Below are 27,745 nucleotides of genomic sequence, written 5' to 3'. Positions count from 1 at the left end.
CCACACACAGGAGCTGTCTTCGACGTTTGCACCCCCTATATTATGTGATGGGCGAGGTTCCCTTACAGGGCACAAACCCTTGGATGCCTCACACATCTTCCTGCAGCAGGAGCCACAGCATAGAAAAAGTAGGTTGTGGGCTAGGCACGATTCCTGGGGGCTAGTCTACAGGTCCACACCTTTCCCTCCCGCTGGTTGAGATGCATCCATCTGTAACACCACCATGTTTGAAAACAGCATCCCAAGACCACAGCTCTGCCTTTCCATCTGCAGTGGGCTTCCTGCTTCTAGAGACTGGTATTTTTGAAGTCAGACTCAGTGAGAGAACTGTGTGCACACAGGTGAGTGAAGGAGGGCTACAGGCTTCTGTCTCTCACACTCTGTCTTCGCCACTTCTTGTCACTGACTCTGGCTCATGTTTGGTTACCAAGGGCCACAGGGACTCTTTTTAAAGGGTTGGGAAGAAAGGCAGTCTTAGATATGAGGGCAAGGATCTTCACCCCACACTCACCTCCTTTGAGAAAAATGCAACTCAGTGGAACCAAGCAGCTTTACAAAGAGACACGCAACATCAGTGTCATTATGCAAAACAGCACACTCGGTTGAAGCCCAAGCCAGGACCATGATGAAGCTTCAGTACAGAGGAGCGTCACCCCGACATAGAAAGCCTCAGCGGCGATGTTATGCAGTAACAAGTGTTGTGTATTTTGAGATGGAGGAAATCATGAGTTTTAGCTAATGGAATGAATCCTGCCAGAGAATAAAGTCAAAAGATAGATTCGATTTAGCGGGTCAAAAGAAATGACTTTATAAGTCTAGTTCCCTGGTTTATAGAGAAGCTTGTTGCTATGTGATGAGACAGAGGAGAGTAACAAAGCAGTGTTTGAAGATGTAACCTATGCAGATTGCACCCAAAGGCCTCTGAAGGATGAGATGGGCTGGCCTGGTGAGGTCTTCTAATTATGATGTCTATAAAGAGTTATTCATTGATGAGCTCTGAGTAACCCTTAGGACAGAGCTGACCACTAGTTACCCTTCCTGGGAAACCCATTCTGAACAGAAGTCTCAGACTTCTGTATTTCTTCTTGATAGAACCCCAATAGTTTGTTTCATATATACAGATCTGGTCCCTATAGAGATGTCTATTCTGCTTTTGCTGAATGCTTAGAGCACTGGAAAATATTCATTTTCATGAAGATTTAGCTATAACCTCCACACTGACTCTGATAACTTAGTTTTACTCCATATTAGGTCTTTCTCAGTCCTAGGGGGCAATCTATCTCCTGCCACAAATTTTAAAAGAGAACTTTTGGGACCTTAGTAGTCAGCAGTCTTGGCTCTCTGATGCCAAGAGCTAGTGGGGTATGAGATGTAGTATAATAATTTTGGGGATGGAGATTTCTCCTGGGCATCCTTCTGCATGGTCCTTGGAGAAGCCTTGCCCTATTGTTCTGGTATCTCAACACTTGTATTTTCTGAGACACAAAGAATAATATAGAATGTTAAATTCTTATTTTATCTCTTAATTTCAACTTCTTATACAATTTCTAGACTTTATAATCCTTCTTAATTCTGGCAATGACACACTTATTCCCCTATTGGGGGGTGTGCAAGGTGAAGAGAACAAGAATGGGCTCTGGAGTTGAAAGAAACTGATATTAACAACAGGCTTTGCCACTTTATAAGGGGGTTGATCTTAGAAAAACAACTTCACGTCTCTGGTCCTCAATGTCTTTTCTTTCTTTTGCAAAGTTATGGTAAGAATATCCACCTTACAGGATGGTAGGAAGGATTAAACAATATTGTTGATAAGCCCCCTAACACATATGTTAAGTGCTCAGTAAAGAATTTTAGAATCAAGGAAGTAGGGCAGGAAAAACCACCATACTGACTCTGATAACTCAATGTCCATTGAGTTTCACAGCCTTGGAATGTAAAAAGATTATTGTTCATTTTTGCTTGTTTCTGGCTTATTGAGCTTATCTTTCCTGGTCCAGATCAGGCAAGGTTCAAGGTCACCCTTGTACTGATGATCTTTGCAGACAACTTATTTAAAACATCCATGGCTACCTAAGTTTGGGTTGCTTCCTGATGGACAGGAACTATGTCAGGCTTAACTAGTTGTATGACAGGGGCATGGCATAGTGCCTGGCACATGGGATGTGCCACGAGATGAATGTTGAATGAATGGACTTACCAAAGTCTTATTGCTCCTCAAAGTGAGTTTGAAAGGCAGAGAGAAGAAAGAAGAAATGTGAAGTTTTTGATAACCAAAACCCATAACATCTATCAGCCCGAAACCAGGCTCTTCCCTGGATAGAGAAGGCTGATTTAGTCTTAACCCAGGTGGGCACCATTGTTCTCATAGGGTTTATCCTATGACCAACAGGAACAGTCATGCCTTCAGTGTGGGCACATCAGCTCTAGTCAAGGTATGAACATCTGATGGCTAAAAGGATTTTGTTCTTTGAAAAATAATAAAAGTTTCTTACTTCCCATCAACAGACAACCTGATATCAAAGAGCCAGGAGGCACCTCAAATTCATCAACATTCCTTTAATGAGGTGAGGAACTCTTAATGGTAAACCAACAGCTGAGTAACAGGATGACAGTACAACAGTAGGTAGAAAATCAAGGCGCTGAGGTCAAAGCATTGAGCCAACACCCACCTGGGATGGGGTATAAAAGGCCTAGCAGGGAAAGGGGTTGTCACACTCAGTGGCTCGGCCTTCACAGCTGCTCTGAAGCTCCTGTGCTACCTCAGCCCACACCATGACCTCCTGCTACATCAGCTCATCCCGCTGTCTGGGCAGCACTCAGATGCCCGAAGCTGCAAATGTCTGCGGTTCCTGCATTGACGTTGGGGGCCAGCCTGGGGCAGAGGCCAAGGCTGCCTCCCTGTGCCTGTCTGCCACCCTGGCACATGCCAACCGGGTGCGTGTGGGGACAACTCCTCTGGGCCGACCCAGCCTCTGTGTACCCTACAGCTGCCAAACCGCTTGCCCCTTGCCAGGGACCCGCGACATTCCCGGTAACATCGGAGTGTGTGGGAACTATGGGGAAGGCGCCCCGAACGGGCACGAGAAGGTGACCATGCAGTTCCTGAACGACCGCCTGGCCAACTACCTGGAGAAGGTGCGTCAGCTGGAGCGGGAGAATGCGGAGCTGGAGACCAAGATCCGAGAGTCGAGCAAATGCCACGAGTCCAGCGTGTGTCCAGACTACCAGTCATACTTCCGGACCATTGAGGAGCTCCAGCAGAAGGTGAGGTCTGAAGTAGCCTGGGGTACGCTGGGTCTGAGGAAGGTGGAAGGGCATGGCACTCAAAGGGCCATTGAAGACTCAAGGGTGTTTGTGCTCTTGGGTTCTCTTGAGCATGAGCGTAGATGTCACCCATAGAGCTGGAGCCCAGAGTATGATGTTTTGTGCATGAACTGTCTTCCTGGTTTTCCACAGATCCTGTGCAGCAAGGCTGAGAATACCAGGCTCATTATTCAAGTTGACAATGCCAAGCTGGCTGCCGATGACTTTAGAATCAAGTAAGTAGGGCTGGAAGAGGTCTCAGAGTGACTCCTTCCTCTACCCTAAGTCACAATGGCCAACTACTTAATTGACTGAATTACTGTCCTGTTTCTTCTTTCCTAAATTCTCCAAATAAAAATTTTTATTACAAACAAAACTAATAGAAAGTGGCTGAGGAAAAAAAAATACATCAAATTCAGTATGTATGGTGTAGCCTAGAGTTATGCCTCCTTCATTTACTTCTCTAAAATGGAAGGTAAGGCTGCTTGAGCTCACTCATCAGGAGCAGAATAAGGTGATTTCAAGAATAAACTGAGCAAGGACAGTCACTGAATTTCACATGTAAGTTAGAGGAACCATTTACAGATAGGTCAGGGTCCAAATTTATCTATGGGGACCTCAAATACCAGGCATTTCTACCAGACAAAGGTCAGAGATAGACAAGTAGCCCAACACAAGGAATAAGGGAGCAAATCATTGACCAGGTACCTGGATGTTGCTTAACCTAGTGGTGTGAGTCCTGTACTGGATCCTGAAATACATGATCTCATGCAAGCTAATTCATCTTTTGGAACAAAAGTTTCTTCAATGCTCAATGGTAAAAATGATACCTACTATGAATACCTTGCTAGACCATGAGCTGATTGAGTAGAGGGGTTGAGTCTAATTAATCTCTGAAGCCAGTGCTGAGCACAGTGAGCAAATGAGGATCCTAATTGGTGAAGGAAATGGAAACTGGGGGCAGCTGAAAGGGGCTGTCCTTGTCATCCTGCTGACCTTTCATCTCCTGTCCTGGAAGGCACGAGAGTGAGCTGTCCCTACGCCAGGTGGTGGAGGCGGACATGTGTGGGATGCACAAGCTCCTGGATGACCTGAGCCTGGCCAAGGCCGACCTGGAGGCCCAGCAGGAGTCCCTGAAGGAGGAGATGCTCTGCCTCAAGAGCAACCACGAGCAGGTCTGGGCTTGGGGCTGCAGACCCATGGGAGAGGGCACTGAGCAGAGAAGGGAGCACCGCCCACCCTGTGGCTGTAGGATTAGAAGCCAGGCTCAGCTGGCATCAGGATGAGGGGTTGATCTGGGTGTGGGAGTCAGGCTGACTCTGTAGGACGTAGCAGAGGTAGCGGTGGGGGTGGGGGGGGGTGGTTCCTTGTCTCTAAAGGTTTGCCTTGTGAATTTAGGAAGGCGACCCACTGGGCTCTTCCCAGTGGATCCTGGACAAGATCTTTCACATCGTGCACAAGTGGGCTCACCCCTCGTGCTGCTCATCAGAGAAGGGGTTCAGGTGCCATCTGCTCTGTCCAAAGCCCTTTCCTCACTCAGAGTGTTGGTCCTTCTGTGCCCACAGGAAGTCCACATCCTGAGGGGCCAGCTAGGGGACAAGCTCCAGATTAAGCTGGACGCGGAGCCCACCGTGGACCTGAGCAGGGTGCTGGACGAGATGCGGTGTCACTACGAGGCCATGATGCAGACCGGCCACAACGACGTGGAGCAGTGGTTCCAAGATCAGGTAAGGGTGCCGCCTTGGAGCAGGGAGGGTCCCCCGGCTTCCACCTGGGCAGGGGGGTGATGTGATATCTCTGTGCACTTGTGCTTCAGTGCGAGAGCATCAGCAAGCAGGACATGTCCTGCTCCGAGGAGCTGCAGTGCTGCCAGTCGGAGATCCTGGAGTTGAGGCGCACGGTGAACGCCCTGGAGGTGGAGCTTCAGGCCCAGCACAGCCTGGTACGGTCCTCTGCCCTCACCGTGCTGCTGGGGCCACGGGCCATGGCCTGGCAGCAGCATGTCTTAGAAGTCCCACTCATCAGTCCCACTAACAATCAGAACTCAGGGGCTGGGTCCCTCTCTCCCTGGGGGAGATGCCTCGTCATCAAGGTTGGTTTGATCCCCAAAACCGGTTCCTTTAAAAAGCCAACTCCACTTCCTTTACAATAAAGGGTGGCGGTTCAGGCCCTCGTTCCACAAGACGTCACTGGGTGTCTACTTGGTCAGGTACTGGGAATACTGGGATGAACACTTCCTCCAGGTAGAATTTTGTGAAAAGTCGTGGTGATATGGGCAGCGATTTCTCCAGAGTTCTGGGCATGTCCTATGACATGGTGAGGTTGGCCATGATTCCTACTGCTGAATTTTGGGACACCTCGGTCTCTTACCCGGTTATTTGCCACTACAGAAGGACTGTCTGCAGAACTCCCTGTGTGAGTCTGATGCACGCTTTGGCACCGAGCTGGCCCAGATGCAGATCCTGATCCGTGATGTGGAGGAGCAGCTGTCTGAGATCCGGGCTGACCTGGAGCGGCAGAACCAGGAGTACCAGGTGCTGCTGGACGTCAAGGCCCGGCTGGAGAGCGAGATTGCCACATACCGGAAACTTCTGGAGAGTGAGGATTGCAAGTATGTGTGATCTAGGCACTCTTGGCCAATCATTTGCCCAATTCTTATGAGTTCCTTACGGTAACAGTAGTGTTGTCTACAAACCAGAAGGCAGTCTATGCTCCTGTTGAGTGACCCATTGCCCCTCACACTCTGCCTCATTGACAGAATATGAAGGGAGTGACCATCCATTAGGATCCATTGCCAGGTCTCCAGTGGGGCTTCTTGGCTAGCCATTCACTGGTGAGAGTAGACACATGGCTGTATCTTGAACAGGCAATTTGAGTATAGATCCCAGCAGGTTTGTTGAACTCACGTTTGCTCTCTTTTTAATCTTTGTTTGTATTTTTTATCTTGTAGGCTAGAACCCGGTTCTCGTCTAGAAAACCTTAATTCTGGATGACATTGTAGATAGAGATCCCTCAGTCTAGCACTAGGGGTGCACAATAGGGGGTCAATGGCTAGGGCATCTGTTGGGTCCCCGTCTTGTAGTTTTAAAGAGGGGGACTCCTTCCTTGTGCTCTATCACACATCATTCATTTCCCATCCCTCACTTCATTCACCTTTTCTCTCTCTCCACAGACTCCCTTGCAATCCATGCTCCACCTCTGCTGCCTGTGTGACTCCCCCCTGTGCGCCTCGTCCAAGCTGTGCCCCCCGCACCACTTGCGGGCCTGGGTCGACCTGTGGAGTCAGCTCTGGGAGCCGATTCTGAGTGCCCGTGTACCAGCAAGGGTGGTTAGAGCAAGGGGATGCCTAAAGAGAAATGCTTGTTATACATCCAGAAAATATGGCTTCTAACTATTGCTGACTTTCTGCATGCAGAGCCTGTCCAAAGGCCACAAGATATCAGGAGAAGTGGAATCTTGGTCAGGAGGCTTCTTTCCCAGCTGCAGATTTTCCCAGATTAGCTCCATGCTCTCAGTGGCCGGATCCCGGCCACCACTGGTGGGACTATCTACATTGGAGAGACTCAGGCATTGGATCAGATTGAAGAAGTATCATGGGGCGAGGATGGGGCAGGACCTGAAACTGCATTTGCATTTCAAGCACCAACTTTAGCTTGAAAAATTTCCAGTTTGTGGCCAGGAAAGTGAGAAACAAACTTCACTGCTTGGGCTCCCCATCCCCCCCGATGTACTGATTCTGTTTCTAACATCTGCAGCCCCAGATAATGGCCCCAGTGAGGGGGGCAATGAAACTAGATATGACATATGTGAACAATTCCTCATCCACTTCCTTCCTCCTGTCCTTCTGCCGCCCCGCCTTGGAAGTGGCTTCATTTCCTCTCTAGTAAGGTGGGAGTTCCCTGTATCAGATCTGAGCTCTCTTCACTCAGAGTTCCTTTCTTTGACAAAGGACCAGGCTGGCCTCTTGCTATGTAAAGAGAACTTTCAGATTAAGAAATCTCTCTTCTCTAGAAATCTGGACTCTCATAACTATTGTCTGGCTATACTTCTCTCTTCATCTAATTTTACAGTAAAATTTGGACAATGACTTTATTTTTTTCTAGTAGTTTCTCCTGGAATATTAAACCATTGCTAAGCCTGATGATTTAGGGTGATGGAAAATATATTATTACAATATTTTCAAAGTTTTTATTCTTATTTACCTTCTCTGCTCCCACCTCGTGTCTTCCCACCCTCCCCCTTCCTGACCACAATGCCACCGCATTGGCCAGTATGTTCCATTGGACATCCCTGAGACTGGACCCTGTTCTTCCTCCTTCCTGGAATGCTTCCCCTCTCTTTCTTGTTATTCAGGCCTCGGCAGAAATGTTACTGCTTCTGAGAGCTCTTGCTTGGCCATCAGTCCACATACTCAACAGCCTCGTCACTCTCTGTCTTGCTTATTGTCATCATCAACAGCTAAAATTGCCAGCTCTTGCATTGTTTCCTCACTGAAATGCTTACTGGAGATTAGCATTCATGCACTGCTGCTTCCCCGGAGCCTAGCTCACTGCTTGGTACAGAGTAGATGCTTAATAAACATCTGTTGAAAGAATGAATGTGTCTTCCTGACTTTATCTCTGACTTGTTACGGGGCTTGAGAATCATCACTTAACTCAGCGTTTTTCCCTGCCATACAGTGAGGGTTATGTCATCTTTCCCACTCACATCCTAGAATTGTTATGGATTCTAGGATTAAGTGAGATGATAGAAATTTAAAAAGTCTGAAAAGGAGAAAGCACCATATTGACCTCATGCAGAGCCAGTGTCATATAATTAGGAGTGTGGGTACTGAGCCAGACTGCTCACAATTCACCTGTGGCCTCAGGCTGTTTCCTCTGGGCAGCTAGAATTAGTTTCCTTTAGCAGCTATAGGCGATCAGAAATGAAATTGTGTACTTAATAACTTGTTTTCCAGAGCAAATTTGATTTGAGTATCTGCATTAGTTCAAAGAATGAGAAAATTTTGCTTCGGGGGTAGGAGGCAGAGCCTTCTTAGCAACTCCCTTATATTGAATCCATCCAAGAAGACAGGGCCCAGTTGTATGGGTGCTCTCGTTTCCTTTTTCCCCCTTTGGGTCCACCAGTGGTGACGTGATGTGCAAATGTACCTTACTGCCCTGGGCACTCAGTAATTCTAAGAGCCACTGTGATTCTTGTAGAACTTCATTTTGGAGGCTACGTTTTGGGAGGAGTGCAGATTATGCCTATTTGCAGTCCTGATTTCTGAATGTGGTTGATAGCTGCTTGAAAAAAATAGCTCCTGTTAGCCTCCCTTCTCAGATCTTGTGCCATCATATGAGAAAGGGCAATATGGGGAAATGAAATCACTTTACCCACCCATGTCAGAGTAACACTGGGATGGCTCAAGGCAGCTTCATCTTCATGGGGACAAAATGCTTCTTGGCATTTAGGAGCTACAACTTCCAGTGTTGAATGTGGTCTTGGTGGTGAGGGGTGACTTTCAGGAAGAACTTCTCATGATAACAAGGCACCATCTTGCCTGATGTTGATTGACTGGCTTGGGTTGGGGGCAGGAACAGGAGTCTTTCCAGAAACTGGCTTGGTTTTTGTCCATGATTTGAGCTAGAAAGCTTCGTCTGCAACCTTGGCTTTTTCTGAGAAGCAAAATGAATGAGATGGGGCCTGTTGTGTTGGGGCCCACCTTTGGAGCACTGCCTTTTAGAAAGACCCAGGCTCCTGCTTCTGGTCAACTTTAAGTCCCCTGACTCTGTGTCTGGTGCATTTCTTTGCTTCTTGTGAACAGCAACATCTACGTCAAACACAGAACCTGCTTTGCTCTCTTCCTCTTTGATGGTTAAACATTTGAATAGAACTGCACAATTTTTAAATTGAGGTTTAAAAAAATTTTTTTTAAATGTTTATTTTTGAGAGAGAGAGAGAGAGCACGAGCAGAAGGGCAGAGAGAGAGGGAGACACCGAATCCAAAGCAGGTTCCAGGCTCTGAGCTGTCAGCACAGAGCCCGACTTGGGGCTCAAACTCACGAACCGTGAGATTATGACCTGAGCCAAGGTTGGATGCTTAACCGACTGATCCACCCAGGTGCCCCCAAATGGAATTTTATATAGTGGTAGCTTCCTCCTGCCTGATGTTAAGTGCTGCCGCTTCTTCCTGAGAAGCTAATACCACTCTCTAGCATTCTTACATGGTAGGCATTGTAACTGCTTTTAAAATATGAAGTAGTAAAGCTCACAGAGGTTAAATAGCTTGTCTAAAGATATGATTTGGCAAGTGGCTGAGCCAGGACTCAGACCTAGATTGCTTGGCTACAAAGCAACTCTCATTATATCACTTACGTATTTATCCTCTGTTCCTTTGAGTGATTGAGCTGCATTTTAAAGAGAGACCCTTCTTCCTCAAAAAACTAAAAATAGAATTATCATGTGATTCAGTAATTCCACTACTGGGTATTCACCCAAAGAAAATGAAAACACTGATTTGAAAAGATATATGTACCCCTAAGTTTATCACAACATTATTTACCATAGCCAAGACATGGAAGCAGGCTAAATGTCCATCAATAGATGAATGGATGGAGATATTCCATATATAATGGAATATTGTTCAGTCATAAAAAGATTGAAATCTTTTTATTGCCATTTGCAACAACATGGATGGACCTAAAGGGTATAATGCTAAGTGAACTAAATCAGTCAGAGAAAGACAAATACTGTATGACTTCATTCATATGTGGAATTTAAGAAACAAAACAGATGAACAAAGAAAAAAAAAAGACAAAAAATCAGACCCTTAAATACAGAGAATAAACCAGTGGTTGCCAGAAGGGAGATAGATGGGAGGGGGAGGGGTGGTGAAATAGAGGCGATTAAGAGTACACTTATCATGATGAGCACTGAGTACTCTAAGAATTGTTAGATCACTATATTGTACACCTGAAACTAATATTACACCGTATGTTAACTATACTTGAATAAAAATACAAAATAGGAAGACCCTGCAATGTGAGACTTGGATGTCCCTATTTTTCACACTCAGGGTCACTGACAGTGTAATTTGGAAAGGGTCGCTGAAATCATGTCATTTGCTTGATCAATTTAGTACAAGCCTTACCGGACAGTGTATTGTCAGTTCCTGAACCAGCTAGTCTGCCCCCAGCTCACTGCTAACTCCTCCTGAATGCCTTGTCTGTGTTGAACATTTCATGGGTCAATGTCAGTATCTGAGAAGGGACAGAAGATGACTTTCGAGGGGAGAGTACATCATTAGCAGAGAAGGACTAATACCAGTACAACCAAAGCGACTGATGCTGTCATTAAATAATTCTATTCTTTTCCCAAAAGGACATGAGTTAAACACATAATTCAGTGTGATCTACTTTTGAATGCTCTGTAGGACTTTTCGTAGAAATACATTCCTAGATGAAAACATGTCAACCTGATTTTGATTTGATTTAGGACTACAGGGTTTAGAAGTCAAGGATTTTCTATCATTGGAACAACAAGCTATTGTTTGGTTTCATATCACGTTTGTTCGTTCATTCATTCATTCATTCATTCATTCAACACACACTTGCTGAGCATCACCATGCACTAGGCACTGTGGAGGGTAAAACTGGGTATGATTTGCTCCATAGCTGAGCTCATTTGGTTCTTTCTTTCATGTTTACATTGACTGGGTATTTTGTGTGAGTCAGATGCCATGTTGGAAATTACAGAGATGAACAAGATAGTCAAGCAACTGAGCCACCCAGGTGCCCCCAGAGATGAACAAGACAAAAGTAAGTCAAAATCCTTGCTTACAAGGGTCTTCTTCATAAGCCAACAACAAAGCACACTACCAGGACGTAAACTGAGGATTCAGTATGAGTGGAAGCTTTCACTTGAAGGCAGTTCTTGAGCTGAAAAATATGAACTCCCAGGGATGGACTTGACCTTCAGAATGTTTCAGAATTAGGGTATTTAATAATGGATTGTCAATGTGCAAAATAAAGCAGAGTTGTCAATATTTCCCTATTTTTATTGCATAAAATCTGTGAAGTGGGCCAAGTAAGTAATTCTATAATGACTTACTCAGAATTTCATATTTTCCCGACTTCCTAAATCATCTACTCTACAAGTTTCTACAATTGCATTTTCCTCCTTTTCATTCAGCACACCTTTGTCCCAGGACTGTCTCCAGCCAGATCAGGGAGAGATTTATTAGCATCACATCCACAAGATGTGGTCCCCTGAGAAGCTCAGAGGAATGGACTCCTACATTGAGGGGAAATCCACAAATTTTGGGGGGCACAGAACAAAAGAGATGGCTCCTAATCCAGTGCCTCAGGGACCTCATCAGCCAGAATCAAAGATGAGGCTGTGGGGCTGTGGAGAGCTGAACTCTGGGACAGGGCACATCTGAACCCAACTGGTTCAGCACAAAAGACATAGACCCCTGAAAGGGGAAATGGAGCCCAAGTGTGTCCAAACTCTCACAAAATACCAAGCATTTTTATTTTTGTTTGTAGAAGGTCTTCTTTAAAAAAGCCTAGCTTACAGAAATTATACACATAGAACACACATCTTGCAAAAACTTGAAACAGAAGTGAAGGCTACACTAAGCCAATAGTCCTCCTCCACAAATTAGTTTCCATATGTATACAAGGGAAGGGGGGGTATTGTGAGGTTCTAACAGACGATTCTCACTGTATTTCTCACTGTACACCAGGGCCCTTCTAGTAGCTATAGCCCAAGCAGCACTCAGTGATTTGGGAGAGGGATGGCAGAGTAGAAGGCAGGGAAGAGGGTTTTGAGTCTCACAAGTCCAAGCCCTGAAATGACAAGAGAATGGACTTGGATGAGATGAGTAAGGGGAAATGTTCTGCCCTCTGGTTAGAGGAAGGCACGCTGGGATCAGGGAATGAAAAGGAGGGGAAGGGAAGAGAATTTAGATGCTGGTGGGTCCTGCTTGCCCTACCCCTTCTCCTGGGCTGGGATACAGAGTCAAGGGCAGGAGGATAATAGGTTCAGGATGTAGGAGCAGAGGGCATATGTCCTCCCTTTCCCAGGTAGAATGTGGAGAGGCACCAAGACCCCAGGGGAGTCTGGACAGAAGGTCCTGAGAAAAAAATCATAGACTATCCTGAGACCTGGGGTGGTACCGAATCTGAAAGATGACCCTGTGCATCAGAGAGTAGCATGAACAGAGCAAAAGGAAATCTGACAGCTCAAGAGCCACATGGGTGAGAATGAGGACACCTTGGCCACACTGGGAGCTCTGGCAGCCAAGAACTGGGCAGGAGGACCCACGTGGGTCTCTGTGGCCGTGTGGATGGATGCAAATGCCAAGGGCTGAGCCCTGCCCACCTCCTGTCTCCCAACATCCTGGAGGAAAGGCCTTTGGCACTTGGGGTGACCTCTTGGAAAGGGGTCCTCAAGATGACCGAGATTAAGGTTCTGCTACCTGGTGTAGTGTGGGATGAAGATTAAAAGTACAATTTGGTTTAAGTATAAGAAAATAAAGGTATATATTTTTCACACCTGACTTTATGGTCTGAGATTCATTTTTGCTATAAATGTAATCTCACATATGTCCTTCTTTGGGTAAATATAAAAAGTAGCATACTGGGTATCTTGTTGTGCATTTTGCCTTTTCTTCACTGAAAATTCCATTGTAGTTGTCATTTCTATGGTAGTATATATCTATGTCTATGTCTATATCTATGTCTGTCTATGTCTATGTCTATATCTATGACTACGTCTAGATCTAGAGCTGTGTCTATATCTACCTTAGTATCTGTGATGGCTACCAGCTTTTCACTATATTCATGCACTGCAATTCACTTAACCAGGCTTCTTTTGGTAGGCGTTTCATTTTCTCTTCGGTCTGCTATGACCCCCCAGATATTGCCATAAATACTCTTATTATCCTTGTACGCGTGTAAGTGCGTCTGTGGGATAAATTCCTGGAAGTGGAATTATCGGGTCACGGGGTAGGTGCAATTGTCATTTGCATAGATATTGCTAAACTGCCTTGAAGAGGCTGCATGTTTCACCCCCCACCCCAACAGTGTTTGACGATGCCTGTTTTCTTACATCTTGCCAACATTGTGCCAGTAGCCTTTTTGATCTTTGTTAATTTAACCTAAATAGGTACAAAATGGTAATTTAATAGGCATTTTTGAATTGTAAATGATGTGAGCATCTAGACCCGTGATTAAAAGCCACTTGAAAAAAAACAGCCAACACTTATTTAGTGTTTACGGTGCCACGTGCTGGCCATTATTTTCAATGATTTACAGAGATCAAATTCTTTAATGGTTAAAACAAATCTGTGGGCTAGGTGCTATTACTGCCTCCGTTTTGCGTGTGCAGAAACCACAGCACAGTGAGGTCAAGCCATCAGGCCAAGTTTTCACAGCTAGTAAATGGTGGAACCAGAATCTGAATCCAGGCAGGCTGACCCCAGGGTTCTTGGCCTTGACCATACTACTATGCTGCATTAAAGGGCTTTGTCATGGGCCCAGGTAGGACATAAATAAGGGCAAATGTGCTGCCCTAGAATGTGGATAAAGGAAGTCTGCCATCAGCGCAGGAGGGAGAGGAGAAGGACAATTATTTTGTCAGCTAGTCTCTAATGACCTGGAGACCTGGGACAGAAATAAAGCCGACTGATAATAATAAACACATTTAAAGTCAGACTAAAGATTCCCAAATAATCATATTATTAAATGCCACTTAATAGAGAAGACCTCAGCAGTGTTGCCTCTATTTCAAAGTCTCTAGAGCTGGACATTTGAGATCACAAAGCTCCCTGAGGGTGTTCTTCCTGGAAGCCCCGTCTCCTGGCCCAGAGTGTCTGAGGGTGTCGCAGGCACAGCTGTGCCAGGATGGACCACCTGTTGTGGTTTGCCAACTTCTTCCGGGTGAACACAGTGCACACTGTGTGGGGACAGCACCTGCTTCCTTAGACAACTTCAGAGTCACCCTTTTGCAACAGATAAGGTAGCGTAGATCAGACCCTAACCCCGTGGGCTGCTCCCAGTTGACTGCTTTCTCCTTCAATCTGAGTTGCCTCAGTAGGTCCCATCACCATGGCATTGAATGGTGCTGTTCCAGACCCAGTGTCCTACCCCCCACCTTGAAGACGGACTCAACTCCAAAACTTTTACTCCTAAAGAGAGATGAGGTGGCCTCTGTGAATGAAGGAGGGGCTGCAGGACCTCCTCCCTCTTCACCCCTCAGTGCCGGGACCTCCCTTCATGCAGTCTGGCTCTCACGTTGTTCTTTGGGGCCAGTGACTCTTTATGGGGAGCGAAGGAGGCGGTCTGGGGTGTCAAGAATGGGCTCCTCCTCAGTGACACAGCGGAGTGCATCTCAAACACCTGCCTCATGCTTTCCACTTACTGCCAGTTCTTTGATAGGGAAGAAATTGGCAGAACCCACTTCTCTACAGAGTCACAGGCGGGCATCAGTGTCATTATGCAAAACACCTTGCTGAGCCCAAGCCAGGGCTTTACAGAGAGGTGTCAGGGCATCAAAACTTCAGCTGTGGAGCCTAAGAAGTAACAAACCGCGGGTGTTCTGAGATGGGAGGAACCATAATTTTAGTTGATGGAACAAATCCTGCCAGGGGGTAGGGTCAAAACATGGAGCCTGTTTAGCAAATCAAAGGAAACAGTTTTAATGGTCCAATTCTCTGGATTATAGTGATGCACTGTGATGAGGCAAGAAGGAACTAAAGGGGTGTTTGAAGATGGAATATATGCAGATTGCACCCAGAGGCCTCTGAAGGATGGGATGGTTTGGCCTCGTGAGGTCTCCTAATTTATGGTGTTTGTAAGGGGATTATTCATTGGTGACCTCAGGGCAAATGGCACTGACCCTAGAGTGGGTTTTCTTTTTGGGAAGAATTCCAGATCCCTTTATTTCTTTTTGAGAGAATTCTAAGAGTCCAGGTTTCACCAATACTCAACATCCTCCCATTTGGTTTTCTCGGGGCTGCTTGTTCTTGAATTTTGCTTAGAGAAGAGACCTACTTATACTTTTCTGGGGTTTTCCTCCATTAGATCTCCCTCAGTCCTTTGGTCCCAACACTCTGCAGGGGCACCTCCTGAGCCGGTTGCCTTGGTCCCTTGGCTCTAACGAAAATCTCTGGGATTTGAGGTCTACTTTAGACTCTTGATTTTTGAGTATAATTTTTCTATGTGCATTTTGTTGTTCTCCCTGCTCTATGTCTAAATATCTTCCTTTGCTGGAACACAAGGACCCTCGGATATTTTATTTCTTTTCACGTCAGCTTCTTGCCCAACTACTAAGCCTTCTGCGTCCCCCTGAGCAACAACACAGGCAGTACACAGGTTGTTCTAACTGGGAGTCATGGTGGGTTGGAAAGAGAATGAATGGGCTTTGCAGACATGAGACCAAATCGAGCCCTTGCCAATTTATTTCTCTGTGAATCAGAAGATGGACTTTAGTTACCTCATCTGCACACTGAAGCCACCAAGAGCTACATCACAGGTAGTAAGGATTCAATAGGAAAGAACACCTAATAATAATAGCAATATATACCTACGTCCCCATAAATTTTGGTTCTTAAACTTTTTTTTTTTAACATTTATTTATTTTTGAGACAGGGAGAGACAGAGCATGAACAGGGGAGGGTCAGAGAGAGGGAGACACAGAATCTGAAGCAGGCTCCAGGCTCTGAGCTGTCAGCACAGAGCCTGACGTGGGGCTAGAACTCATGGACCACGAGATCATGACCTGAGCCGAAGTCGGCTGCTTAACTGACTGAGCCACCCAGACGCCCTGGTTCTTAAACTTTTGAGATACCCCTTGAGCTCTGGGCCCAGTTCCCTTTTCTGGATCAAATAAAGTTTTTATTTTATTTTATTTTTTATTTTTTATTTTTATCAGTAGCTTCTCTCTAGATACATCCTTGATCAGGACCATGGATCCTCTGTCTTTCACTAACCCCCATTGATCTATGGTTCTCATTCAAGTTAAAGATATCCTGAGATTTCTGGGGAACTGTTTTTTCCTGAGGAAAAGAGACCCCTGCATGTTCAAGAATTGGCACACTGCCTGAGTTCAAGGGAATGTTCAGGAAACATGCTCAACAAGTGAATGACTGAAAGCTGATTCTGACTAGTCAACCAAAACTTAGCCAGCACTAATGTTTCGGGATGCATTGATGCTTTAAAGCTTCTCAAGAGGAGTATGTAGTGTAAAGGACAGAAGAGAGAAGAAAGGGGACTTTACAATAATCAATATCTGTAGACTTCCCAGTTTTATAAAGTGGTGTTTTCTCTTCAGAGGAAACGCTGGGTGAGTCTAAATGCTGGTGATGGATTCACTGTCCCTCCTGCCATACAGATCACTGACTGAAAGATTCAATCCTTGAGTGTGGCTATATCCACAGACAGACTGGCTCAGTCCAGCAAGAGGGCATCTGGAAGTTGAATTAACTGCTGGTGATTGTTGAGTAGAAATATACATCTTTGATCTTTCATCAACCGACAACCTGATATCAAACAGCAAGGGGCATGTCAAATTCATCAACATTCCTTTAATGAGGCGAGGAACTCTTAATGGTAAACCAACAGCTGAGTAACAGGATGACAGTACAACAGTAGGTAGAAAATCAAGGCGCTGAGGTCAAAGCATTGAGCCAACACCCACCTGGGATGGGGTATAAAAGGCCTAGCAGGGAAAGGGGTTGTCACACTCAGTGGCTCGGCCTTCACAGCTGCTCTGAAGCTCCTGTGCTACCTCAGCCCACACCATGACCTCCTGCTACATCAGCTCATCCCGCTGTCTGGGCAGCACTCAGATGCCCGAAGCTGCAAATGTCTGCGGTTCCTGCATTGACGTTGGGGGCCAGCCTGGGGCAGAGGCCAAGGCTGCCTCCCTGTGCCTGTCTGCCACCCTGGCACATGCCAACAAGATGCCTGTGGGGACAACTCCTCTGGGCCGACCCAGCCTCTGTGTACCCTACAGCTGCCAAACCGCTTGCCCCTTGCCAGGGACCCGCGACATTCCCGGCAACATCGGAGTGTGTGAGAACTATGGGGAAGGCGCCCCGAACGGGCACGAGAAGGTGACCATGCAGTTCCTGAACGACCGCCTGGCCAACTACCTGGAGAAGGTGCGTCGGCTGGAGCGGGAGAACGCGGAGCTGGAGACCAAGATCCGAGAGTCGAGCAAATGCCACGAGTCCAGCGTGTGTCCAGACTACCAGTCGTACTTCCGGACCATTGAGGAGCTCCAGCAGAAGGTGAGGTCTGAAGTAGCCTGGGGTACGCTGGGTCTGAGGAAGGTGGAAGGGCATGGCAGTCAAAGGGCCATTGAAGACTCAAGGGTCTTTGTGTTTTTGGGTTCTCTTGAGCATGAGCATAGATGTCACCCATAGAGCTGGAGCCCAGAGTATGATGTTTTGTGCATGAACTGTCTTCCTGGTTTTCCACAGATCCTGTGCAGCAAGGCTGAGAATACCAGGCTGGTAACTCAAATTGACAATGCTAAGCTGGCTGCCGATGACTTTAGAATCAAGTAAGTAGGGCTGGAAGAAGGCTCAGAGTGACTCCTCTTCTGTTTTATTTCTAGGTGCCCATCATGGTACTGGCCCAAAGTAGATGTTAAAAAGTGGTTACTGACTAGAACCTAGAAATGGTTGAAAGTGAACAAAAGCATTGAAACAAAATGAGGAAGAATCATCTAGATGGGTCAGGTCCTATGTCATTTTCTCCCCATCTAGAAGATAAGAAGGTTTTGTGTTATAGCCAGAAACAAAATCAAATCATTGCAAGAATAATCTTTCAGTTCATTGGTCATTGACAGATTCACTGACTCTTCACTAAATTTATGAGTGGGAAGAATTGTCACTATAGCTTTTTGGTATCAAGAGTTGCAATTGAATGAATGAGAAAGGCATAAAAATCACTTGAAATAATTAATCCAAGGGGTAAACTAGAAAACTGTAGGTCCAAAAGACTTACTTTCAAGCTATTCTTTTTCCTAGCTAAATGACTCCTTTATAGCAGAATGAATACTGCGTTAATTTGATGACTTAGGGTGAATCCATGTATCTACTATTAACCAAGATATACAATCCTGGATACTCCATTTATTCTCTCTGAGCCACAGTTTCCCATGTAGTTCCATCCAGTGGGCATAATGATATTTCTTCCAACAATGAGTTCTGTAGGTACAGGATCCAACACAGTGAATGTTGATTAACCAAGGAAATGAGGATCCAAGTTGGTGAAGGAAATGGAAACTGGGGGCAGCTGAAAGGGGCTGTCCTTGTCATCCTGCTGACCTTTCATCTCCTGTCCTGGAAGGCACGAGAGTGAGCTGTCCCTACGCCAGGTGGTGGAGGCGGACATGTGTGGGATGCACAAGCTCCTGGATGACCTGAGCCTGGCCAAGGCCGACCTGGAGGCCCAGCAGGAGTCCCTGAAGGAGGAGATGCTCTGCCTCAAGAGCAACCACGAGCAGGTCTGGGCTTGGGGCTGCAGACCCATGGGAGAGGGCACTGAGCAGAGAAGGGAGCACCGCCCACCCTGTGGCTGTAGGATTAGAAGCCAGGCTCAGCTGGCATCAGGATGAGGGGTTGATCTGGGTGTGGGAGTCAGGCTGACTCTGTAGGACGTAGCAGAGGTAGCGGTGGGGGTGGGGGGGGGGTGGTTCCTTGTCTCTAAAGGTTTGCCTTGTGAATTTAGGAAGGCGACCCACTGGGCTCTTCCCAGTGGATCCTGGACAAGATCTTTCACATCGTGCACAAGTGGGCTCACCCCTCGTGCTGCTCATCAGAGAAGGGGTTCAGGTGCCATCTGCTCTGTCCAAAGCCCTTTCCTCACTCAGAGTGTTGGTCCTTCTGTGCCCACAGGAAGTCCACATCCTGAGGGGCCAGCTAGGGGACAAGCTCCAGATTAAGCTGGACGCGGAGCCCACCGTGGACCTGAGCAGGGTGCTGGACGAGATGCGGTGCCACTACGAGGCCATGATGCAGACTGGCCGCAACGACGTGGAGCAGTGGTTCCAAGATCAGGTGAGGGTGCCGCCTCGGAGCAGGGAGGGCCCCCCGGCTTCCACATGGGCAGGGAGGTGATGTGATGTCTGTGTGCACTTGTGCTTCAGTCTGAGAGCATCAGCAAGCAAGACATGTCCTGCTCCAAGGAGCTGCAGTGCTGCCAGTCGGAGATCCTGGAGTTGAGGCGCACGGTGAACGCCCTGGAGGTGGAGCTTCAGGCCCAGCACAGCCTGGTACGGTCCTCTGCCCTCACCGTGCTGCTGGGGCCACAGGCCATGGCCTGGCAGCAGCGTGTCTTAGAAGTCCCACTCATCAGTCCCACTAACAATCAGAACTCAGGGGCTGGGTCCCTCTCTCCCTGGGGGAGATGCCTCGTCATCAAGGTTGGTTTGATCCCCAAAACCGGTTCCTTTAAAAAGCCAACTCCACTTCCTTTACAATAAAGGGTGGCGGTTCAGGCCCTCGTTCCACAAGACGTCACTGGGTGTCTACTTGGTCAGGTACTGGGAATACTGGGATGAACACTTCCTCCAGGTAGAATTTTGTGAAAAGTCGTGGTGATATGGGCAGCGATTTCTCCAGAGTTCTGGGCATGTCCTATGACATGGTGAGGTTGGCCATGATTCCTACTGCTGAATTTTGGGACACCTCGGTCTCTTACCCGGTTATTTGCCACTACAGAAGGACTGTCTGCAGAACTCCCTGTGTGAGTCTGATGCACGCTTTGGCACCGAGCTGGCCCAGATGCAGATCCTGATCCGTGATGTGGAGGAGCAGCTGTCTGAGATCCGGGCTGACCTGGAGCGGCAGAACCAGGAGTACCAGGTGCTGCTGGATGTCAAGGCCCGGCTGGAGTGCGAGATCAACACGTACCGGAAACTTCTGGAGAGCGAGGATTGCAAGTACGTGTGATAGAGTCAATTTCTCACCAAGGCACATACCTGACTATAAAGCAGTTCCTCACAGATAACTGACATGGTTGTGGAAGGAGATATCAGCACGGAGAGCAAGCCTCCCTGTCCACACTGGCTTAGTGATGTGCTCAACTCTCCTGGTGTATGTGGATTGCACTGTGGATTGACTGTTACATAAACGATAGCTGGTTCCTAAGCCAAGTCCCCCTAGAGGACCCTTGGACACGGAGAGACACAGATGGCACTGGAAGAGGAACTACTCACACAGATTTCATTGCGCTCTGTGACTTGGTGGCAGACTTGTCTTTTGTCCATTTTGGTCTTGCCTCTTCCGTGCATCACTGAGACATCTTTGTACTCCCTGTGTCTAACTCTTTCTCTCTCTCTCTCTCTCCCTGCAGACTCCCCATCAATCCCTGCTCTACGGCTGCTGCCTGTGTCCTTCATCCAAGCTGTGTCCCAGCCACCTGCCCTCTCTAAGCAAGTGGCCTCAGCGCTGAGAAGTGATTCTGAAGGTCTGAGTGCTGGTGCAGAAGGTCAAGGCTGGTTGTACCCAGGCTAGGATTGCCTTCACCTGCTCATTAGCCTTCCTTCCAGGAAGACTGAACTCACTGGAGGCATGTTCACTAAATCAGAGCATAACAGAAACTTCTAAACCATGGCTCCCTGTGTGTCCCCACACCGCATCCGCCCCCCCCCCCCCCCATCCAATGCTATCATTGTCTTTCACTTAAGCTATCATTTGATCCCAGTACCTCTTCTGGGATTTGCCTTCTAATCCTATGCTTCAGAGTCTCCTAAGATGTAATTGGGTTCCTGTATGAAACGGTCAATAAATCTCCTTCCTGTATTACGTCCTGTGCTACGTTTCTCGTGCTTGGCAATGTATATGGTGTGATAAACAACTCTGGCCCTCAAGACCTTGGGTGATCCTTGGCCCCGACATGTCTTGTCACTGCCAGGATCTTCCACTGGGGCACTGGGGTCTTAGCCTCTGGATGAAGGCCCTTTGCTGACATTCGATTTACCTTGCCCATCCATCTCTATGGGCTGGTGAAAGGAAGACATGTTGGTTGCCAAGGTTGAATTCCTTCAGAACAGCTCAGAACTAACATGTCCCTGCCGTGCTTTTGGCATCTTTAGCGTCTTGGTATTTTGTCCAAGAGCAAAATCACACAACTTAGAGTTCCGATCCAGCCAAAGGGAGGTCATGCTGAGAACTGCCCTGGCCAGGTTGCCAAGTTTTTATTTTTTATTTTTCTCTCCTTCAAACTGGCTCCTGTGTGGAGGCATGGAATTACTACCTGCTCTCTTAGCTTGGGTACTCAGGACAGTTTTCTGGGTCCTGGGCATATTTCCCTCCCAAGAGAGGTGTCCTTGTCTATTTGCTGTTGCCTTTGGGGTGCTGAAGGTGAGGAGCACAGTAGGCATGAGTCTGCCTCTTGGACATGGCTCTGACCCAGGCCCAGGTGGGTCACAGTCAGACATGGTGGAAGACCACCCAAGAGATGATGTGCCTTCTTTGCTGTGCTACTCAATTTAGCTTCTGGAATGTGCTGAGCATGCCCAGAAGAATGAAGCTCTCAGGTTTCGGCTCACCTGCGGAACCTGGTCCCAAGATCAATGCAAATTCGGATCTTCTGCCCAGGAGCACAGTATGGTGGGAAGGGCACTTGCTCTGGAGTTGGGCAGATCTGGGCTCAAATGCCACCCTTTGTGATACCAGTTAAGTGAAATCGCCGGGCCATGACACTCTCTTGAGACTTACTCTTCAGTTGTAAGGTTAGAAAGATTCTATTTTCCTTCACTGTTGCTGAGGGATAATCCATACAATGCTCCTGGCACAGAGAAGGTGGATATTGGTTTATGGGGCTCCCTGGGAACCGGCAGGGATAATCTTTCCCTCTTAGAAGGAAAGAGGGACTAAGGAGGTGGTAGCAAAACCCATTAGCAGTATCAGGGGCCATGTATTTCTGAGTTGGTGGCCTAGAAGTTTGACCACCCTCCTTGTCCACTTATAAGCAATAATAAATAAATAATAAAATCAATCACTGTTGTTATTGCAGCTTAGTTTTTCACTCCAAGTGTCCTAACCAACATTAAAAAAAAAGCATTCTTTGGGCTGTCAGAGGACAAAAATGTCCAAATGTCCAGTAGGCTCTGTGGGCTTTCTTCTAATAAATACCTCACAAGAATCGTATGTTTTAAGGAGTAGCCATACGTTTTCATGCAACAGCGCCATGAAAATCGGGCCTTGTCCCCCTGCTAGTCTGACCAGGCTAAGTGTGGGACTCCCGAAGCTCCTGGGTGTGGCAAGAAAGGCAATTCAGATGCAGGATGGGTGCTGCAGGCAAGGGAGGCTGGCAGGTATCTATCCAGCCTGGCCCAGGGCACCTGGACACTGCGGTTTTACCCTCACCCGTAATTATGGCCTGAGGGCTCAGGGCGCCCTCTGGTGCCCAAACCCGGGCACTCACAGAGTGACTCCCATCTCTGCACCTTCCCCTTGGCGGCGCTCTGGCCCCTACATCTCGCTATCCTCCCAGATTGGACCGACAGCCTAGATGCATTATTAGGCTTTGCTGTGGTCACAATAATTTCAACCAGGTTGACTGATTACTTTTCTTCCCCTGAGACTCTGACTTGGGACCGGATCTGGTTCTGAGCCACCTAGTAAAGTACTGAGCCCATTGGTTTTCGGATTACCACCCCTGCACTACCAGCGTGCTGGTTTGTAATATTTCCTTCCAGGCTTCACCTATGACACCAGGCAGGCCTCTGCAGGCCCCTGTACTCATTGCCTGTTTTGTTTTGTTTGTTTTTTTCACTCAAATGCCATTTCTCCCAAATGCCAGGAAAGTGGAAGGAGTAAGGGTGGCCCGCTGCCGTCCTCAGGGGCAGATGCTGCCGTCACTGAGCGAGTTCGGGGGAAGGGCCCACACTTCTGCTCCCGCTGTTTAACCTGGAAGCCAAGAATATCGAGGTGGAATTCTGGACTTTCCGGAACAGGAACATTTTTTATTTAGGCACCAATTTTCGTGTGTTGTGGTCCACGATGTATGATACCTAAGGCTCTACCTCGTCACACCCGCATCATCCTCCTTACAAAGAACAAACTCAAATTCGCCCCTTCTGAGGACCACTTATAAGAATCTTCACTAGCTCATCTTGTTGTCTTTGTCTTTCTCCACCTAAGTTAGTGTGTTTCTCAACTTTTTTCTCTCCATGCTTTCTCATTTGACACATATTAAAAAAATTCCCTCTGGGGCTCCTGGGTGGCTCAGTCGGTTGAGCGTCCGACTTTGGCTCAGGTCATGATCTCGCAGTTCATGAGGTCGAGCCCCACATCCAGCTCTGTGCTGACAGCTCAGAGCCTGGAGCCTGCTTTGGAGTCTGTGTCTCCCCCCTCTCTGCCCCTGCCCCACTCATGCTCTGTCTCTCTCTGTCTCTCAAAAATGAATAAACGTTAAAAAAAAATCCCTCACTTTGGGGTGCCTGGGTGGTTCAGGTGCTAAGTGTCCGACTTCTGCTCAGGTCATGACCTTGTGGTTCGTAAGTTTGAGCCTGATATAGGGCTGTCTGCTGTCAGTGCAGAGCCCTCTTTGGGTCCTCTTCTCCCTCTCTCCCTGCCCCTCCTCCACTTGTGCTCTCTCTCTCTCTCTCTCTCAAAAATAAACATTTTTTTCAAAGATAAGCGTTAAAAAAAGAAATCCCTCACTTGTCACTTAATGTTGTTTTAGCTTTCAAAAATATAAATACGGAACTCAATCATGGCCAAAAGCTCATTTCGAATACAGGTTGTATTTGTTTTTAAGTGACACTCCCTCTCGCCAAATTATCTTCCTTGCCACTTCCCCTCTAATGGGGGGCGGGGGGAGGAGGGAACCCTCCTTTTGAGAATTGCTGCCCTGTTCAGGTATGAGCCTCTGGGCTAACTCAACAGCCCTACCTGCTTGCCAGGTGTAAGAAGAAAACTTAGCGGCTCAGGAGAGTTTCTCAGTGAGTCCAAGCAATTCAGGTCTTGGATCTCCTGGTGGACAGTCCCACTTGGCTATATTTCACATTCTCCAAACTTCACTTCAGCATCTCCCCCCTTGAGCCTACTCTTTGCCTTGACTTCCTGGCTCCCTTTCCCAGCACATTATTGTTCCAGGAGCCCAGGGACCGCAAGAGCACTTTTGGTGTCCCTCCTTCCTTTGACCCCCATATACAGCAAATCACTCAGCCTCGAGGACTCTTTTGGCAGAATCTTCTTTTAACACCTCTGCCTCCCATCTCTTCCTACCTGTCGGCACTGCTGGGGGTAGGATTTGGATTCCATCATGTGCTGCCCGGGGTCTCGTAAGAGCCTTCTCCTCTTCTGTCTGCCCCATCTCTTCTGTGCCACCTTTATGCCGCACACACCACCAGCCTTTCACTCTCTTGCTTAATGGTTCCGGAGTGTGCATTTTGTATCAGGCGCTGCAGTACTTACTAGAGAGCCCACAAAATCGAGATTCAGCGTTCCCATCCCAGGGGTGCTTATTGGGTACTACTTTTCCTAAACTGCTACTTTGGTCATCTGTCTTGTCTGCCCAAAACTTTCCAGAGGACTCTGTTCTGTCTCCCCATATATTTCTAGCTCTTTGGACGAGGGTGCAGCCCAGAGGAGGACGACGCCTGTTTGTTGCATGAACGGAGTGGATGGAGTGGGTGTCTGGGCTCCTGGCTGGGAGCTGCAGCTTGGGCTTGAGCGTCTGGCGGACCTGAGCTAATGTTTCACGGACTTCCTCTTCTACTTTTGTGAGCTCAGACAGGTTACTTAACCACTCTGAGCTTTTTCTTATTCTACAGTGGTACATTGGTAACTACTTTTCAGTGTGGTTGAAAGGATTAAAGCACCAGGTACAATATGGTGTAGCACATAGTAGGTGGTCAAATGTGATAGTTCGTATCAACTCTGGATATATAGGTATGTGTGTGTGTGTGTGTGTGTGTGAGAGAGAGAGAGAGAGAGAGAGAGATGAATCCTGTGTAAGTGCCAAGCCAGAATCCCAGCACCTAGTAATGTTAAAGTGTATCACTTCACTTGACCTTCATCTGTCCTCTACAGACATTGTTTCATGTGGGCTTACCCACTGGTTTAACAAACACTGTATGGGTTTCCCCTTTTGTCCCTCCCTTCTCCGGTCTTAGATGTCCTTGCAAAACAAACCTCTATGAAGAAGAGTAAACCAGGAAGAAAGCAAACAGAACTTGCTTATTATATTGAGGAAAACATATGCTCACGTGTCTGAAATGTGCCCCAACATCGGTGCACAAATGTTCCGCAAAAATACCATTTTGCTACATTGTGCTTTGTTTACATAGGATGACAACCACCATGAGGCTCCTCTTTCCCTGAGAGCAGAAGTCCTGTTCTCAAAGTGTGCTCCCCAGATCCCCAGAGTCAGTATCACCCGGGAACTTGTTAGCAATGCAGACTCTTGCGCCTGACTCCAAACCTACTGAATCAGAAACTCTGGTGCGGAGCCTGGCAATCTGCATTTTTGCAAGCCCGCTGGATGATTCTGATGTGGCCTAAAGTTTGAGAATCATCTGTGTAGAAGTTATGAAGATATAAGGCGACCACATTTTTAGCGTAAATGAGCACACATTTCAGTTTCATAGGGTTTAAAAATGCGGTTTGACTCTGCAAGGTGTACGTTTTTGTGTCATTCAAGGTGGTTTCTTTCCAGGTGGGCCTCTGTTGGCTGCACACCTACATTCCCAAGCTTGCACCCCCTGCTTCTCCAGAGCCCACCACACGTGTCTCTGCTTCTGAGTGTGTACCTGTGCTTGCCTCTTTTTTCTAGAAAATCCTCTCTCTCCTTCCTCTGCCTGTCCAAATCTTACCTATCTTTGAAGCTCCAGATAAAGTCTCTTTGATGTCCGCCCCTCACCCCAGCTCTCTCTGTGACTTCTCTTTCTTCTGAGTGACATGACCTATTTCTCCTTCTGCTCTGCAATTTTTGCAACGGGAATTTGTCTGATTCAGCCCTGAGGTCCTCATGGTGCCTTGAGAGGGCTTTGAATATTGGAGCGTATACGAATACTGGATCCCTCGGAGTAGCTCACTGGGACAAGTTCACGGATGGTGGTGAACCCTGCCTTCGTGAATACTGTCCATATCTCTACAAGGAGTAGTTAAGAGGGAGTGTCCTCATGGGTCTCACTGATCGTATATGGGACCGGCTGGTGGCTGGGTGGGTATCATGGTTGAAGAGTTGGTGACACCAGCACATTCCACACAAGATTCCTGGGCAAGAAGATTTGCTGGGCCATCTGTTGGCAGCCTCTTAATTCCAGCTCATCCAAAATTCCATTCTAGAGCCTTGACTTAAGAGTGGTAGAGACTCCATGGAATGTATTCAGAGGGATGTACTCAGGATGGTGAGGGGGATTAGAACCATTTGTCATAAAGAGCTGCAGGTCAGCCATTGTGGCAGAATGATTGGATTTATCCTGTATGGGACACCATGGATAGAACTAGAAAGTAAATTAAAGGACAGACTCTTTGACTTACTTGCTAACATACCACCAGCATCCAGCATCAGAGCCTGTCTGGCATAGAATGGGTACTCACTCAATATTTGTTGAATGAATGAAGGAAGAAACGAAAGCAATGGACATAAATAGCATGGAGGTAGATAGGTTTCTGCATAAAGGACTTTCTAATAGTCCCCTATATTGTAAGCCCCTGAAGACAAAGCTGGCTGCTATTTATCTCTTGACCCCAGTATCTTGCACAAAGCCTGGGAAACTGTGGGCTACAGGGGCCCAGTTGGCCAATGATGGGATAGACCTTCTGGAGAGTGGTGGACTGGATGCTGAGTTGGAAGGTTATCAGAAGGGATTCAATGCCAAAGGCCCCTAGACTAGAGGACTTTGAGATTCCTTTCAGCTCAGATTCCATGTTTTAGAGCCACCTAAAACACGTACTGCTGCTTCAAGGGCCCTCCTGGTGAATGCATTCATCTTAGGAATGGGGTCAAAGCGTCTTCATTAGCATAGCCTGGAAGCTGGCAGGCTGCCCTTTTGCAGGGCTTACTGAACAACCGGCCACTGACTTATTTAGGAATAGAGGAGGCCGTAAACCTTCTGATGCTCTGAGTGTGTCTGAAGATTAAGGAAATTTAAATTTATTCTAGAGTCTGCTAAGTAATGGACAATCAAGGTACGTGCATTTCTTTGAAATGTACGAAGTTTCAAAAGATGAAAGATCAAAGTTCTTAAGTGTGTATCTTCTTAAACAAGGTGAAGAGGGAGTCAGTCGGTGGGATGACCAGTGTCTTACAAGGGAAGATGCCAGAAAAGAGGGGGAGGTGCCTGAGAACAGACACCATAAAGTGCTAATCACTGCCCGCCTTTAATTAGTCTATAGACTCTAATACACAAAAACATAATTTTATTCCTTGGGATCACAGATTACCCCGTTTCATTCATGATTTTTTTTTTCCCACTTCCAAAACTA

At 47.2% G+C, this 27,745-nt stretch overlaps 2 protein-coding genes across 2 annotated transcripts; both read left to right on the top strand.

The window, feature by feature from the left end:
* Positions 1–2,653: 2,653 nt before the first annotated feature.
* On the top strand, positions 2,654–6,608 carry LOC102951512 (keratin, type I cuticular Ha8). The gene is made up of 7 exons (XM_007087639.2): positions 2,654–3,264; positions 3,457–3,539; positions 4,322–4,478; positions 4,869–5,030; positions 5,120–5,245; positions 5,694–5,914; positions 6,476–6,608. Exons 1-7 carry the CDS (start codon positions 2,773–2,775, stop codon positions 6,606–6,608), a joined length of 1,374 nt encoding a protein of 457 aa, XP_007087701.1. The 5' UTR covers positions 2,654–2,772.
* Positions 6,609–16,967: 10,359 nt separating this feature from the next.
* LOC102950297 (keratin, type I cuticular Ha8-like) lies at positions 16,968–20,733 on the top strand. The gene is made up of 7 exons (XM_007087636.2): positions 16,968–17,581; positions 17,774–17,856; positions 18,648–18,804; positions 19,196–19,357; positions 19,447–19,572; positions 20,021–20,241; positions 20,655–20,733. Exons 1-7 carry the CDS (start codon positions 17,090–17,092, stop codon positions 20,731–20,733), a joined length of 1,320 nt encoding a protein of 439 aa, XP_007087698.2. The 5' UTR covers positions 16,968–17,089.
* The last annotated feature ends 7,012 nt before the right edge of the window (positions 20,734–27,745 follow it).

Source organism: Panthera tigris, chromosome E1, assembly GCF_018350195.1.
Source record: "Panthera tigris isolate Pti1 chromosome E1, P.tigris_Pti1_mat1.1, whole genome shotgun sequence".
In the NCBI taxonomy this organism is placed as follows: domain Eukaryota; kingdom Metazoa; phylum Chordata; class Mammalia; order Carnivora; family Felidae; genus Panthera; species Panthera tigris.
This window is presented reverse-complemented; position numbering and strand designations above follow the sequence as displayed.

Excerpts from the sequence above, each read along its gene's own strand:
- LOC102951512 (XM_007087639.2), top strand. The coding sequence starts at position 2,773 with ATGACCTCCTGCTACATCAGCTCATCCCGCTGTCTGGGCAGCACTCAG. Across the intron at positions 5,031-5,119 it reads AGCAGTGGTTCCAAGATCAG|TGCGAGAGCATCAGCAAGCA; the intron begins GTAAGGGTGCCG and ends CTTGTGCTTCAG. Across the intron at positions 5,915-6,475 it reads CTGGAGAGTGAGGATTGCAA|ACTCCCTTGCAATCCATGCT; the intron begins GTATGTGTGATC and ends CTCTCTCCACAG.
- LOC102950297 (XM_007087636.2), top strand. The coding sequence starts at position 17,090 with ATGACCTCCTGCTACATCAGCTCATCCCGCTGTCTGGGCAGCACTCAG. Across the intron at positions 18,805-19,195 it reads TCAAGAGCAACCACGAGCAG|GAAGTCCACATCCTGAGGGG; the intron begins GTCTGGGCTTGG and ends CTGTGCCCACAG. Across the intron at positions 19,573-20,020 it reads TTCAGGCCCAGCACAGCCTG|AAGGACTGTCTGCAGAACTC; the intron begins GTACGGTCCTCT and ends TTGCCACTACAG.